Source organism: Mus caroli, unplaced genomic scaffold, assembly GCF_978045245.1.
Source record: "Mus caroli unplaced genomic scaffold, Mus_caroli_1 scaffold_4, whole genome shotgun sequence".
Taxonomy (NCBI): domain Eukaryota; kingdom Metazoa; phylum Chordata; class Mammalia; order Rodentia; family Muridae; genus Mus; species Mus caroli.
The window spans coordinates 143,874,979-143,891,972 of record NW_028227259.1 but is presented as its reverse complement, the minus strand read 5'-3'; the positions used below and the strand labels follow the sequence as shown (position 1 = coordinate 143,891,972).

Below are 16,994 nucleotides of genomic sequence, written 5' to 3'. Positions count from 1 at the left end.
CTCCCGCTTCTGCCTCCCAGGGCTGGGATCACAGACAACACCACTCAGCTACCTTGGGGGTTATTTTGGGGAAGGAATTTTGCTGTTTGTTGTTATGGTGTTGTGGTTTGTTTGATACAGGGTCTCATGTAGCTCATGCTGGCTTTGAACTCCTGCTCCTCCAGCCTCTCCTTCCCTAGGGCTTCGATTACTAGTATGCACCATGAACAGTTGAAAAGGTCTGTGTGTGTGTGTGTGTGTGTGTGTGTATGTGTGTGTGTGTCCGTATGTGTGTGAGTACAAACACACACATACCACAGCCCGTGTGTAGAGGTCAGAGGATGACGTCTGGTATCAGTTCTCACCTTGAACCTTGTTTGCAATGGGATCCTTTGCTTGTAGCTGCCTATGAGCTGGTGTGAGGGCTTCTGGGAGTCCCGCTGCTCTCTCACCTCCTATCCTGCTGTAGGAGCGCTGGGATTGGGGGATAATTTCACATCCATCTTCACATAGGATCTGGGATCCTCAGACTTGCACAGCAAGCATGTAACTCTTGAGCCACACATCTCCCCTGTCTCACCTTGTGGATTCAGACAGGATCTCTCCCTGGCCTGGAGCTCACCAACTCTGCTAGGCTGGCTGCCCAGCTCGCCTTCAAGGGTGTTTGCCTCAGCCTCTTCAGCTGCATTACAAATGTGTACCACATGCTTTTTGCCTGGCCGTTTGCATGGGTACTGGGGATGGAACACAAGTCTTCACGGTTGCACAGCTTGCCCATCTATTCTCCACATGTATAATGTTATTAACATATACATATATATTAACATATAGCATATACATAGACCACATACATAACGCACATATTCTGGGTTGCAGATTAGCAGCACAGGCACAGGCACCGTTTAGCAGCAAACCATTTACTGAAGCATGCACCAGGAGCAGGGCTCCATCTACCAGCACTGAGAGAGGGAGGGAGGGAGGGAGAAAGAGTTTACATGACTGTGTACCCAGAATTAGACATGGGCCTCCTCTGCTGTGCTGGGCGTGGTGGGGTGAGTGTTCCCGTTGTTCCCTGCCTTAAGCTGTCACAAAGCAATCGGCTAAAGATATGAAGGCAGAACGGAGGCAGGTGAGCGCACCTGTGACCCCAGCTCTGGAGAGGCTAAGGCAGGAGGAGTGTGAGCTCTGGAGCAGCGCGTCCTATATAGGAAGACTTGACACTGCACAGCCACAAGAGTTGCAAAGTAGATTCTGAGCGAAGCTGCTGGAGTTTGTTATTATTTCTTGTGGTGCTTGCTGAGAATCAAACCCATTGCTTGCTAAGCAGGGGCTCTACCACTGAGTCACGCCCCCAGCCCCTCACTGGGGGATCCTAGGCAGATATTCAATAAAAGAATAAAAAAGAAATAAAAAGGAAGGATATGGCCTCTCCTAGGTATGGGGAAGTTTGTTGTAGATATGAGGGCAAGCATAACTGGAGGCAGGGGCATCTGGGAGAGTCCAAAGTGGACATGACCCTGAGCAGGGCCATGTGAGGAGAGGGGTGGTAGAGACTGGAGAACTAAGAGAGTAAAGGGGACGTGAAAAGAGCCGGGTAACCAAAATGGCTGGATTATAGAGAGAAATTCAGCTGTGGGGCAGAGCAGCCCAGCCCCTCAGCTGGAGAAGTTTAGGACAGAGGGCATGATATGCCAGCCATACTCACCTTATAACAAGTAGGAGGCAAGGGATGCTGGGAGAACCTGGCAGCCAGGTCTGCTTTGATATGTTAAATAGGTACCTCCATTTAGTTATTTTTCCCCAGATTTGAGACCTAACACTCTACTATTGAATTGCATCCCCATCCTAATTTTAAAGATGTTTAAAGACAGGGTCTATACCCCAGGTTGACTAAGTTGACCTGATCCCCTCCTCCTCCCCACTTCTCCAGAGTGCAGGCTGGCACTGCAGGGGTGCACCATCAGGCCTAGTAGCTGTTGGTGTGTGTGTGTGTGTGTGTGTGTGTGTGTGTGCATGTGCGCACACACTGAGGATTAAATCTTAGCTTTACTAAACTAAGTCCCCAGCCCTGGGGCTGTTCTCTTTTTTTAATTTTTATGGAATTTCTCCACACCCAACAAAGGTGTGGCGTCAACTGTCTCCAGCACAGTTACTCAATCCACTGAGGGTCTGTTCTCATCAGACTTGGTGGGGCCAGACTGAGGGATGCCCCAGGCTATCCCTGCATGCAGAGCTCTGATTGACTGGCTCGGGCTACATTTAGCCTTGACCTGATGTGGAGGTCAATACCCACCAAAGGTGGCCACATAGATGGTCCCTATCATATGTTCTTTGAGTAATACGATGTTGTCATCTTCTATCAGAAGGGGTCTGTATTTCCCACACTGTATGGATGCTGTTAGCACCCCAGAAGCTAGGGCATTGAGAGATATAGTTCACACCAAGTTTTGAGGCCCTAGTGCCTTGCTGGGAGGAAGCCGGGGTAGCCTGCAAGAGCCCAGGTGTAGAACACACACACACACACACACACAGGTGCATCCAGCTACACACACACACACACACACACACACACACAGGTACATCCAGCTACACACACACACACACAGGTGCATCCAGCTACACACACACAGGTGCATCCAGCTACACACACACACACACAGGTGCATCCAGCTACACACACACACACACACACACAGGTGCATCCAGCTACACACACACACACACAGGTGCATCCAGCTACACACACACACACACACACACACACAGAGGTGCATCCAGCTACACACACACACACACACACACACACAGGTGCATCTAAGGACATAGCCATGCTCCCATGGTCAGCCTGAGTGGGCTGGTATAGTGGTCATGAGTTCTTTCACACAACCATGAGGGCTTGAGTTTGAATCCCTAACACATAAAAAGCCAGGCACGGCTGTGCATGCCAGCAACCCCATCTAGGAAACAGAAACCAATGGATCTTGAGAGCTTGCTGGCCAACCAGCTTTGCCAAAAATGATAAGCTTCCAATCCAGAGTCCCCACCTCAAAGCAATAGGAGAAGGTGCTTGATGTCCTTCTGTGGTCTCCACATGTGCACACACAGGTGCATCCAGCTACACACACACACACACACACACACACACACACACACACACACACACAGGTGCATCCAGCAACACACACACACACAGGTGCATCCAGCTACACACACACACACACACACACAGGTGCATCCAGCAACACACACACACACACAGGTGCATCCAGCAACACACACACACACACACAGAGGTGCATCCAGCTACACACACACACACACACACACACACACACACAGGTGCATCCAGCTACACACACACACACACACACACACACACACACAGGTGCATCCAGCTACACACACACACACACACAGGTACATCCAGCTACACACACACACACACACACACACACACACACAGAGGTGCATCCAGCTACACACACACACACACACAGGTGCATCCAGCTACACACACACACACACAGGTGCATCCAGCTACACACACACACACACACACACACAGGTGCATCCAGCTACACACACACACACACACACACACACAGGTGCATCCAGCTACACACACACACACACACACACACACACACACACACAGGTGCATCCAGCTACACACACACACACACACACACACACACACACATAGGTGCATCCAGCTACACACACACACACACACACACACACAGGTGCATCCAGCTACACACACACACACACAGGTGCATCCAGCTACACACACACACACACACACACACACACAGAGGTGCATCCAGCTACACACACACACACACACACAGGTGCATCCAGCTACACACACACACACACACACACACACACACACATAGGTGCATCCAGCTACACACACACACACACACACACACACAGGTGCATCCAGCTACACACACACACACACAGGTGCATCCAGCTACACACACACACACACACACACACACACAGAGGTGCATCCAGCTACACACACACACACACACACAGGTGCATCCAGCTACACACACACACACACACACAGGTGCATCCAGCTACACACACACACACACACACACACAGGTGCATCCAGCTACACACACACACACATAGGTGCATCCAGCTACACACACACACACACACACACACACACACACAGGTGCATCCAGCTACACACACACACACACACACAGGTGCATCCAGCTACACACACACACACACACACACAGAGGTGCATCCAGCTACACACACACACACACACACACAGAGGTGCATCCAGCTACACACACACACACACACAGAGGTGCATCCAGCTACACACACACACACACAGAGGTGCATCCAGCTACACACACACACACAAGTGCATCCAGCTACACACACACACACACAGGTGCATCCAGCTACACACACACACACACACACAGAGGTGCATCCAGCTCTACACATACACACACACACACAGGTGTATCCAGCTACACACACACACACACACACACAGTTGCATCCAGCTACACACACACACACACACACACACAGAGGTGCATCCAGCTACACACACACACACACACACACACACAGGTGCATCCAGCTACACACACACACACACACACACACACACACACACAGAAGTGCATCCAGCTACACACACACACACACACACACACACACACACACACAGAGGTGCATCCAGCTACACAGACACACACACACAGAGGTGCATCCAGCTACACACACACACACACACACACACACAGGTGCATCCAGCTACACACACACACACACACACACAGAGGTGCATCCAGCTACACACACACACACACACAGAGGTGCATCCAGCTACACACACACACACACACACACAGAGGTGCATCCAGCTACACACACACACACACAGAGGTGCATCCAGCTACACACACACACACACACAGAGGTGCATCCAGCTACACACACACACACACACACACACACACACAGGTGCATCCAGCTACACACACACACACACACAGGTGCATCCAGCTACACACACACACACACACACACACACACAGAGGTGCATCCAGCTACACACACACACACACACACAGAGGTGCATCCAGCTACACACACACACACACACACACACAGAGGTGCATCCAGCTACACACACACACACACAGAGGTGCATCCAGCTACACACACACACACAAGTGCATCCAGCTACACACACACACACACACAGGTGCATCCAGCTACACACACACACACACACACAGAGGTGCATCCAGCTCTACACATACACACACACACACAGGTGTATCCAGCTACACACACACACACACACACAGTTGCATCCAGCTACACACACACACACACACACACACACACACAGAGGTGCATCCAGCTACACACACACACACACACACACACAGGTGCATCCAGCTACACACACACACACACACACACACACACACACAGAAGTGCATCCAGCTACACACACACACACACACACACACACACACACAGAGGTGCATCCAGCTACACAGACACACACACACAGAGGTGCATCCAGCTACACACACACACACACACACACACAGGTGCATCCAGCTACACACACACACACACACACACACACAGAGGTGCATCCAGCTACACACACACACACACACAGAGGTGCATCCAGCTACACACACACACACACACACACAGAGGTGCATCCAGCTACACACACACACACACAGAGGTGCATCCAGCTACACACACACACACACACAGAGGTGCATCCAGCTACACACACACATACACACACACACACACAGGTGCATCCAGCTACACACACACACACACACACACACACAGGTGCATCCAGCTACACACACACACACACACACACAGGTGCATCCAGCTACACACACACACACACACACACACACAGGTGCATCCAGCTACACACACACACACACACACACACACACACTGTGCAGGGTGGTACACACCTTTGCTCACAACCCTTGGAAAACCAGCACTTCCAAGGCAGAGGGAGGCAGAACTCAGTGAGTTCAAGGCCAGCCAGAGCTGCACAGTGAGTACCCATCTTAAACCAAAACAAATAACACAAAAGCATTCATACAAGGCAGTAGCCATTTCCGAGGAATGGCGGGTTAAAAGTTGTTGTCACAGCCCAGACACCACCTCCTGCTGCTTTCTTGGTTCTTTGGGATGCCTGACAGAGGGTCTGCCACCCCAGGAACAGAGATGTCTTCTTATTTTAAGTGGAAAAGGGCTGCTTGCTGAGTCATAAAAGCCACCATTGTTCACAGTCCAGAAAGCATTAATGAGTAACTCAGTGTATGGCCTCTGGTCCCAGGCATGGGAAAGGTGCAAAAGAGCTGTTTCTATGATATGAACAATGTACAGCTTTCCTTCCGAAGTCTCTCCATAACACACACTCTCTCTCTCTCTCTCTCTCTCTCTCTCTCTCTCTCTCTCTCTCTCTCTCTCTCTCTCTCTCTCTCTCTCTGATGTGAATATTTGCATACCCCATACACATGTGGAAACCAGAGGAGGACATCAGCTGCCCTGCTCTCTCTCTCCCCTTTATCCCCTTGTGACAGGGCGTTGGCTGAACCTGGAGCCAGGCTGGCAGCCAGCAAGGCACCCCGTACAATGCTGGGATTAGAGGCCCATGCTACCCAGCCTGGCTTTTGGGGGTGGGGGTGGGAGGCTCTAGGGATTTGAACTCAGGTCCTCATGTTGCTATAGTGAGTGTCCTTGCCAGCTGAGCTCATCCCTCCAGGCCCCGTTTTGAGAGGTGATTGGAAGCAGACCTGGAATGGGCTTTCTGGAAGTCTGGCAGGGAGATGGTACTCCTCTGAAGGCAGCCTGTAGGTCTGCTAAATCCAGCCTCCCAGACAGGAAGGCAGGATGGGATCCAGCAAGAAGACCAATGGGTGCCTGTGGAGGAGGGGAGTCCAGCAAGACAGGAGAGACTGAGTGGATCTGCAGCCCCTGGGAATTGTTTCTGCTCCTGCGTCAGTGATGTTGGGACCATCAAGGGACTGTAGAGGAAGAGCTGGCCCCAAGGAGCTGCTAGGAGCCCACTGACCCCATCCTGCTCACTGCCAGGGCCTGGCGTGGTGTGGAACATAGCATCCATGTGTGGCTGAGATGGAATGACGGCCAATGTCCTACACTGACAGCAGTGCAGGGAGGCAGGGTGCAAGTGGTCTTCTCTGTCCCCAAGCTGAAAAGCAGGGGTCCTGGGCATGGGTGTTATTGCCATAACAACAGCAAAGAGTCAGTAGAGTGCACCCCACTACCATAGAACAGCTCCCCCCCAATCCACGTGGCACAATCCCAACCCCCAGGACATTTTGGCCTCTTTTGAAATAATGTTGTGGCAGATGTAAGCAGCAGAGGTTAAAATTGTTGGGATGCTGAGCATGGTGGAGCACAACTTGAATCCCAGCACTTGGGAGGCAGAGGCAGGTGGATCTCTGGGTTCAAGGTCAGACTGGTTTACAGAGAGTTCCAGAACAGCCAGGGCTACACAGAGAAACCCTGTCTTGAAAGAAAGAAAGAAAGAAAGAAAGAAAGAAAGAAAGAAAGAAAGAAAGAAAGAAAGAAAGAAGAGAGAGAGAGAAGGAAGGAAGGAAGGAAGGAAAGGAAGGAAGGAAGGAAGGAAGAGAGGGAGGGAAGAGGGAAAGAGAGAAAGAGGGAGAGGGAGAGAGAAAAAGAGATAGGGAAGAAGGGAGGAAAGAAAGAAAAAAGAAAATCAGACAGCAAAGAAGGAAGGAAGGAAGGAAGGAAGGAAGGAAGGAAGGAAGGAAAGAAAGAGAATTGATTGTTGGGATGGCCCTACCCCGGTGTGGCAATGTCATAAAAGGAATACTTGGATACAGAAACATGGGAGAATGTCCCCAGAAGTGGAGGCCCCGGAGGGAGATATCTAGCAGCCCAGAATTACCTAAAATTGACAGAACATCTCAGAGGCTGGGGGAGAACCTGGGCTCCCTGGAACAGACAGCAGGGACAGCAGGCCACAAGAGGGCTGATGACCAACACCTTAGGATCAGACTTCCGGTCTCTTGAACCACAGAAGATGCCCTTTGGGGAGATGTTGTTTTGTTTTGTGGGACTGGGTCTTGCTAACATAGCCCATGTTTGCTGAAAACTCACGCAATCCTTCTGCCTCAGCCCCCTAAGCGCTGTCTACAGGTGTGAGGGACTGCACCCTGCTTTATTTTCTGTTTGTAAAAACCCCTGTTTGTATCACTGTGTCACGGCACTGGCAGAAAGCTAGCCACCCCTCCTTTAGTGTGCTTCTTTCCTTGATGAGACTCTCTGAGTAGATGGGAAACTCAGTCCCTGGAAGACAGATGGATGGGATGAAGATCCCGGGGCACAGACTGGTGTCCTCGGGCAAATGGCTGCATCTTTCTGTCCTTATTTACTAATCAGTACCAAACTGCCAGGCTTCTTTCTGCTTCTCAGAGGGCTGGAAACCAGGGGCAGGTCCTTTCGCAACACGGCGGGGGCGGAGCTAGATAGGTGAGGCGGGGCTTGGTGGGTGGAGCCTGGGTGGACTCGGGGTGGGGCCAGTCGTCCGCTCGACTAGCTCGACGCTTCCTGGACCCGCTCGGTGTTCAGCCATCTGCCCTGCGTCGCCGACGCTCTCCGCTCTGGATTTCGCCGTGATGTCGACCGCAATGAACTTCGGGACCAAAAGCTTCCAGCCGCGGCCCCCAGACAAAGGCAGCTTCCCGCTGGACCACTTCGGTGAGGCGAGGCGAGACGAGGCGAGGCACAGGCTGATGGCGGCCTGGGATCGGGTGGCAGAGTTAGGAGTACTGAATCTGGGTGGCAGCGTCTCGGGTGCTGAGTCTGAGTGGTAGGGAGTGCTGTTTCTCGGTGACAGGTGACAGGATCAGGGGTATTGGAAGTAGGTGGCAGGATCTGGGCTGGTTCTGGATGGCAGGGTCAGGGGTACTGGGGTACTGGGTTTGGGTGACAGAGTTATTGGTGCAAGATATCTGGGTGGCAGGGTCAGGGGTACTGGGGTACTGGGTTTAGGTGACAGTTATGGGTGCAAGATATCTGGGTGGCAGGGTCAGGGGTACTGGATCTGGGTTCAGGGTCTGGGCTGCTGGGTCTGGGTGGCAAAGTCTGGAGTGTTGTCTCTTTGCGATAGATGGCAGGTTTGGGGGCACTGGGCTTGGATGGCAGGGCCTGAGGTACTGAGTGGCCGGGTCAGAGTTGCTGGATTTAGGTGTAACGTCTGAAGAGTTAGATGTTGGATGTGACAGGGCCTAGGGTGCTGGATCGAAGGTCTGAGAGCCAAAATGAAGGAGCTGAATATGAGGGACAGTGTGTGGGAAAATAGACCTGGGTGGCATTGTCATGTGTGTTAATGACAGGATGCTAGAAATGGTGGATGGGGTCTGAGGTACTGGACCCTGGATGCAGAGCAGTTAATATTACAGGTCCTTCCCGGGTAGTGGGGCTGGGCGTGCTCAGAGCCCTGTGGGGGTGCATTCAGAGAAACTGAGTCTTGAGGGTCCCTATTTCAGAGGGCCACATATCATGGCCCTCCAAGTAAGACTTGGGGCTAATGTGATAGGATGGTGACAGGCCTCCTGGAACGAAGCTTGATGTTAGGACCCCTGGCGGCAGCGCAGCGCAGCGCAGGACATACCCTCCCTCCCCAGCTCCAGGCTCTGGGTCTGCCATGAACATTAGGCAAGGAAATATTTTCAAAAAGCTTTTTGATATCTAACACTGGGGCTGAAAGCCCGGGTTTGGCACATGCTAGGTGAGTGCTTCACCTCTGAGCCACGCCTCCAGCCTGGAGGATTTCCAGTCACCATTCTGAAGTCTACAGTTAACAGGCCTTTTGGGAAACTGGAACATGGGAAAGAAAAAAAAAAAAAAAAAAAAAAAACTGGGAGAGAATTGGAGATTCAGATTACAGAGGCTGAGCTGGTGCCTGGCACGCACAGGAACCTGAGTTCAGTCCTCAGCACTACAATAATTAAAAAAAGAAAAGACACCCCCCCCAACACCAGCATATAGGACACCCCCACCCCCGACCTACCACCAACACACAGGCCTCCCCCCAAGTCCTACCACCAGCACACAGACCTCCCCTCAAGTCCTACCACCAGCACATAGACTCCCCCCCCCCACCCCATATATACCACTAGCACACAGCCCTGAGAGATGCAGCAGCCCTCGTGTTAGTGTAGAAATGGCGGCTGTTAGTGTAAATTAGAGGCTTTGGTGAACTGCTGCAGAGACTCCAGCTCCAGGGACAGCTTTTTAAGTTATGCTTATTTATTTAGTGTGTTTGGGGATATGCCATGGCACGTATATGGTCAGAGGACAAACTGGGGAAAACTGGGGATCTTTCCACCCCCACATGGGTCCCGGAGATCAAACTTAGGTTGTCAGCCTTGGTGGCAAGTGTGTTTACCCACTGAGCCATCTCAGTATTTTTAGGTTATAATTTCTTTGCCAACATTTCATTGGGAAATTTTCTATTAAAAATTTTTATTTTAATTAGTTATTGATTCTTCATTTTTTTCTTTCTTTTTTTTTTTTTTTTTTTTTTTTGGTTTTTCGAGACAGGGTTTCTCTGTGTAGTCCTGGCTGTCCTGGAACTCACTTTGTAGACCAGGCTGGCTTCGAACTCAGAAATCCGCCTGCCTCTGCCTCCCAAGTGCTGGGATTAAAGGCATGCGCCACCACCGCCCGGCAATTCTTCATTTTTTTCAAAGGCAGGGTCTCACTATGTAGTCCTGGCTGTCCTGGAACTCACTGTGTAGACCAGGCTGGACTCAAATGTACAAAGATCCACCAGCCTCTGCCTCCTGAATGCTAGAATTAAGGGTGTGTGCCAATATGACCGGCTTTATTATAATTTTTTTAAGTTTATGTGTATGTGTGTGCATCTGAGTTTGTATATACACCATTTGTATGCAGGTACCCTTGGTGGCCAGAAGGGGGTGTTGATACCCTGGAGCTGAAGTTACAGGCATTTGTTAGCTGCTCAATGTGTGTATTAGGAACCAAACTCAGGTCTCTGTTAGAGCAGCCAGTGTTCATAACCAGTAAGCCATCTCCCCAGCTCCTTTCAGCCCTTTTGTTTTGAAGTACAGGGATTTGAACCCAGGGGACTATATGCCAAACATGCACATTACCTCAGAGCCATACCCACAGCCTCACAAAGGGAACAAATTTTGATGGAAACCCTAGTGCTGCTCCTAAAGTCAGCGCGTGAGCAGGCCAGGCCTTCTCTTTAACTAATAGAATGCTGGCTTTCTTCTTTTCCTAGGTGAATGTAAAAGCTTTAAAGAAAAATTCATGAGGTGTCTCCGTGACAAGAACTATGAAAATGCTTTGTGCAGAAATGAATCTAAAGAGTATTTAATGTGCAGGATGCAAAGGTGAGTTCTGTGTGTGTGTGTGTGTGTGTGTGCATTCACATGTGTGAGTGCTTATGATTGTGCTGGGAACTTGGTCTGTTGCTGGCCTGGATTCACTAGTTAGGCTCTCTGACTACAGGCAAGCCAAGGGATCCTCCCCTCTCTGCCCCCAGTTCTGGGACCAGCACACCCAATTGTCTCGGGTTCTCAGGAGGGAACTCGGGTCCATTTTACCAACCCAGCCACCGCCCCTGCCACAGCAGAGTGGCTGATGTTTGCCAGGAGAAATCACAGTTTAGCCAGTGAGGAGGCTGCTAAGGGCCCTGGAAACCTTCGTGAGTGACAGCCACAGAGTGAGTGTCTACAACTTCGTCCCTCCATCTTTAAGCTTTCAGAATCGTAGATCCTAGCAGCGCTGACTGAGCCAACAGGTTTTCATGCCTTTCACATTCTCAGCCCAGTAAGAACACACATGGCCTCGTGCTGTCCTCTGAAAGCTGTTTGAAATGTCACCGGGACAATAGGCGACTTAAGCAGTGATGGATGATGATGCCCACCCCCACCCCCACCCCCACCCCCACCCCCACCCCAGGTTTACTTTTTTTTTTTTTTTTTTTTTTGGTTTTTCGAGACAAGGTTTCTCTGTGTAGCTCTGGCTGTCCTGGAACTCACTTTGTAGACCAGGCTGGCCTCGAACTCAGAAATCCACCTGCCTCTGCCTCCCGAGTGCTGGGATTAAAGGCGTCAGGTTTACTTTTAAACAGAACAAAAACCAAAATCTGTGGCGCTCTGCCTTAGGACGAGAGCCATTCTACTGTAAATGTGCAGAAGCAGCTAGCACGCCAGTCCTTGGGGAAGGAGGCCTGTCCCCATCGCTGTGTACACAGGAACTCAGGCATCCCAGCCTCTCTCAAGATGTCAGTGGTCCGCTTAAGCCTGCTTTCTTTGTGTTTAACAAACCCAGACAAGTCCCAGAGGCGTAGGCATGTCGGGGTGACAGTGTAGGTGTCTCAGCTCTGGCGGTGACAGCAACTTAACCGTAAGGTCTTACCCTGCCGTCACAAATGGTGCTTGGGTCTGTCCTGATCTCGCTGCTTCCAGACAGCTCGTGGTTGGAACTGAGCCTCAGCAGATGACTGAGAATTCCCTCTTGGCTCTGCTGAGCTTTACAAGAGGGCCAGAGTGATCCCAGCCTGGAAGGAGGCTGTGAGCAGGTTCCTGCCTTCCCCACAGCTCAATCCCTGGGTCTTGGTGTCTACAAAAGGAAAGGTTCCCATAGGCAAGCTAGACAAATTCAGCAAGTAAGAGCTTTAGTGGAGCCTGACACATGATTGTCATCTTAACTGCTCAAGAAGCTGAAGCAGGCCGGGCGTGGTGGCGCACGCCTTTAATCCCAGCACTCGGGAGGCAGAGGCAGGCGGATTTCTGAGTTCGAGGCCATCCTGGTCTACAAAGTGAGTGCCAGGACAGCCAGGGCTACACAGAGAAACCCTGTCTCGAAAAACCAAAACAAAAACAAAAACAAAAACAAAAAAAAGAAGCTGAAGCAGGAGAATGGTGAGGTTGGGGCTAGGCTAGCCTCGGCTACAGAATAAGTTGAGAAACTATCTGGGCAATTTAGTAAGATCTTATTTCAAAATGATAAGAAAAACAGGGTTGAGAATATAGCTCAGTGCTAGAACACCGGCTTAAAATCCCCTCAGTGAGGGGCTGGGGGCGTGGCTCAGTGGTAGAGCCCCTGCCAAGAATTCCCCAGTGAGGGGCTGGGGCGTGGCTCAGTGGTAGAGCATCTGCCTATAGTCCCCCAGTGAGGGGCTGGGGTGTGGCTCAGTGGTAGAGCCCCTGCCTAGAATCCCCCAGTGAGGGGCTGGGGCGTGGCTCAGTGGTAGAGCCCCTGCCTAGAATCCCCCAGGGAGGGGCTGGGGGCGTGGCTCAGTGGTAGAGCCCCTGCCTAGAATCCCCCAGGGAGGGGCTGGGGGCGTGGCTCAGTGGTAGAGCCCCTGCCTAGAATCCCCCAGTGAGGGGCTGGGGTGTGGCTCAGTGGTAGAGCTCCTGCCTAGAATCCCCCAGTGAGGGGCTGGGGTGTGGCTCAGTGGTAGAGCCCCTGCCTAGAATCCCCCAGTGAGGGGCTGGGGTGTGGCTCAGTGGTAATGCATTCCACAGTTATGTGAGGTCCTGGGTTCTGTCTACAGTATCCCCCTCCATACCCCTTTCCAAACATGAGCTGATTTGTTTTTTTGTTTTGTTTTGTTTTGGTTTTTTTTGGTTGGTTTTTTTTTTTTTTTTTTTTTGGTTTTTCGAGACAGGGTTTCTCTGTGTAGCCCTGGCTGTCCTGGCACTCACTTCGTAGACCAGGCTGGCCTCGAACTCAGAAATCCGCCTGCCTCTGCCTCCCCAGTGCTGGAATTAAAGGTGTGCGCTACCACGCCCGGCTGAGCTGATTTGTTTTGACCGCAGTACCTGGCACAGATGCACAGGGACTCCTACTTATGATTACTTCGAGGGTGTGGCTACTTTGAGATCCTCTGGGGAGGTGACTAGTCTGCCCGGCAAGGCTCTGGACAGTACCAGCAGAGGTTCTTGCCTGTTTGTCTGTGGGGTGAGCTGAAGCAAGGCCTCCTAGTCCCCATGGCTCTGTGCCACACTCGACACCACATAGAGCACGTGCCTCAGAGTTGGGAGGGAAGGGCCTGCTTCCATGGCCTATGGGACCTCAACTAGGCAAGTGCAGGCACCCACGGAAGCTTCTGGCTTTGTCCAGTGTTGGCAAGGGTGTTTTGGTTTGGTTGGTTGGTTGGTGGGTTTATAAATAAATGCAATTAAGAAAATAAAGTTAAAATACTCCTCTCAGGCCTCCGGGGCGTGGGGAACCTCGGGGGCTGTGGCTGTCATCACATCTCAGCTGGCTGTGACCTTGCAGCCCTCCTGCCCCCACCTCCAGAGAGGCAGAGGTGACAGGGGCATGGAATGAGTGTTGCTGGGACAGGCAGGGATGGCAGAGCCCTCAGGAAGGCTCCAGAGCACAGCTCAGGGCTCATCTTAGTGTCTCCGGCCTTAGAAATCCCAGGGACAGTTTTCTAGGGGTGTCCTCTGAGGTAACAGAAGCACATTGAGAGCATTCCTTGGCTTGACTTATTCTTTTGTCTGTGTGCGTGTGAGGAAGCTGCTGTCTTTCTGTCTGTGGAGCTCCAGGGTGCTCCTGCCTCCACCTCCCCAGCTATGAGGTCACAAGCACACCTTGGTGGCCTTCCGTCTGTCTGGGGGCTGAGCATCAAGCATGGTTCCTTCTTGTGTCCAGAGCAAGAACTTCACCGGCCAAACCGTCTCCTCGGCCGTTGTTTACTCATCTTTTGGGACAGGGGCTGTGATGGCCTCACTACAGCCTATTTCTGCCCCACACTGGACTCACAGATGTGAGCAAGACCTAAAGTGTCCGGTCTTCCTGTTAGCTGGGCCCAGGCCGGTGGGGACCCATGGGAGCTGAGCCATGTCTTCTGAGCCATGTCCTTCCTGGCTGGTGTTTTTTTATTTTTTATTTTATTTTATTTTTTTATTGTTCCTTTTCTTGCTCTGAGCATCCAGTGGCTAAGAGCCAGCCTCGGTAGGCCTGTGACCTGTGGCTTCAGAGCCACAGAGGCGACTCCCACAGTTAGCATACTCACCTCTGCAACCGCTGGGCAGATGGCCTGAAGGTAGGCCTTAGCTTCCCAGAGCTAGAGTCCTGTGTTCCTGAAGAGCTCCTGGGCTGGGGGGAGACAGCTGTCCCTGTCTTTGGCAGATGTGGGGACATCTGCATCTCCAGACCATGAGCCACTTTCCTCCTGGTGCTTGCTTGCTGTCTGACCAGAGCCAATGAGACTCTGATTCTCGGTGTCTCCCTGGTTAGAGTGTGGCCTCCCAGCCGGTCCTCTCCTTCCATATCAGGACATTGGCACCCACAGGCCCTGGGCCCTGGGACTGTCTGTCCTTGGGGATCATGACTGTGAGTAAGGCAGAGACGTCCCTGGGTTGAGATGGTGACCAGATTCACTGTGAGTGTCTCCTAGTGTTCTGAGCTGCGGGGAGTGGAGTGTGGTGGGGGAGGGGCGTTTACTGAGGGAATGGAGTGTGGAGGATGGAGGGATCAGCCCGAGTGGGCAACAGCATGAGAGCCCTGCCTGTGGACGGCTGGTCGGGAGGCAGGCTGGGGAACCCGGTGCTGGGTTTCTATCTGTCTTCACAGGGCAGCTGTATTCCACGTAGCTGTAAAGGGGGTAGAGCCTCACGGGTGCTGGGATCATAGCACTGGTGACAAGGCTAGGTCATTCTATACCACTTTCTGGCCTCCTCTCTCCAAGTACCCCTTCACAGTGACGTGGAGGAGTCTCCTCAATGTCTTTCTGCAGTGTGGGGGTGAAGAGGTCTTACCCCCAGCTATGTGCACCCCTAAAGTCTTCACAGGCAAGTCCACACAGCTATGAGGACACTTATCTAGCCTTAGCTCTCCCCATTTCAACTCGCACCTGTGACCCCACCCACATCCTCAGCCCCTGTCCTTATGAGCTTGGACTGGCAATGTGGCTGGGAGGGACCGTGAGGCTCACATGGCCTGTTGGCTCCTTGCCCTATGGGGAGGGCACCACTCTCTGGGTCTGTTTTCCTGTTTTAGAGCAGGGGTGGGGGTGGGGGTGGGCTCTGGAGGCCTGGGCAGGTGAATGAAGAAAAGAGCATGGTGGGATGGAGCTCTGCCAACCCCCCAGCCCTTCCTCCCCTCCACCCTGTGACAACATCTTTCTCTTCCAGGCAGCTGATGGCACCGGAGCCGCTAGAGAAGCTCGGCTTTAGAGACCTAATGGAAGGGAAGCCAGAGGCAAAGGATGAATGTTGAGAAGGGAGCCACAGGACTGTGTCCCCTGCCTGGAGCAGAGCTGAGCCCTTCTGCCCACAGTGCAGGGGGACCTGACACTCAGCCCATGCTGCCCCGTGCAGGGACTCTCCGTGGGGACTTTAGAACATGGCTCACCCCTGCAGCACACACCGAAATGAATCCTCTGCTGACCTCAGTTCCCCTCTAGAGAGTGTGTTTTTCTTCCATCTGTGTGTCACAGGACCTGTCAAGACTGAACACTGCTGTGATTTGATATCCCGCCCAGAGTGGCTGTCACACCACAGAGCCCTGGACAACATTCCACAGCGACTCAGCCTGTCACAGACCTGAGTCCTCACACTGGAACCTGTCAGTGAAACCAAGCGACAGGAAAATGTCCGCCTTTTGTGCTCACAGACTCACATCAGCTGGCTTCCCTCTCTCTGTGTTCTCTCCTGTGAACAAAACTGGAATACAAAGTAGGAAGTGAGAAACTGTTTGGCTTTTGACATATTTGACCTCTTGTTTTAAGTGTTTTGAGACAGGGTCTCAAACTGCCTATGTAGCCAAGGATGGCTTCAAACTCTTGATCATTCTGCCTCCGTGTCTGGGGTACTGGGGAGTGGAACCCAGGGTTCCCTGCAGGCTAGGCAAGTACTCTACTGCCTGAACCATGTCTCTAGCACAATTTCTTGCTTTTTAAATGATATTATTTATTTATTTATTCA

The 16,994-nt window shown here is 51.9% G+C and overlaps 1 protein-coding gene across 1 annotated transcript; it reads left to right on the top strand.

Annotated features, from left to right (window-relative positions):
* The first annotated feature begins 8,622 nt into the window (after positions 1 to 8,622).
* Cox19 (cytochrome c oxidase assembly factor COX19) lies at positions 8,623 to 16,760 on the top strand. The gene is made up of 3 exons (XM_021163115.3): positions 8,623 to 8,775; positions 11,330 to 11,441; positions 16,203 to 16,760. Exons 1-3 carry the CDS (start codon positions 8,694 to 8,696, stop codon positions 16,285 to 16,287), a joined length of 279 nt encoding a protein of 92 aa, XP_021018774.1. The 5' UTR covers positions 8,623 to 8,693; the 3' UTR covers positions 16,288 to 16,760.
* The last annotated feature ends 234 nt before the right edge of the window (positions 16,761 to 16,994 follow it).

Bases quoted from the DNA above. Each gene is read 5' to 3' on its own strand.
- Cox19 (XM_021163115.3), top strand. From the start codon at position 8,694: ATGTCGACCGCAATGAACTTCGGGACCAAAAGCTTCCAGCCGCGGCCC. The intron at 8,776-11,329 runs GTGAGGCGAGGC...TTCTTTTCCTAG, and splicing joins CTTCCCGCTGGACCACTTCG to GTGAATGTAAAAGCTTTAAA. The intron at 11,442-16,202 runs GTGAGTTCTGTG...TTTCTCTTCCAG, and splicing joins TTAATGTGCAGGATGCAAAG to GCAGCTGATGGCACCGGAGC.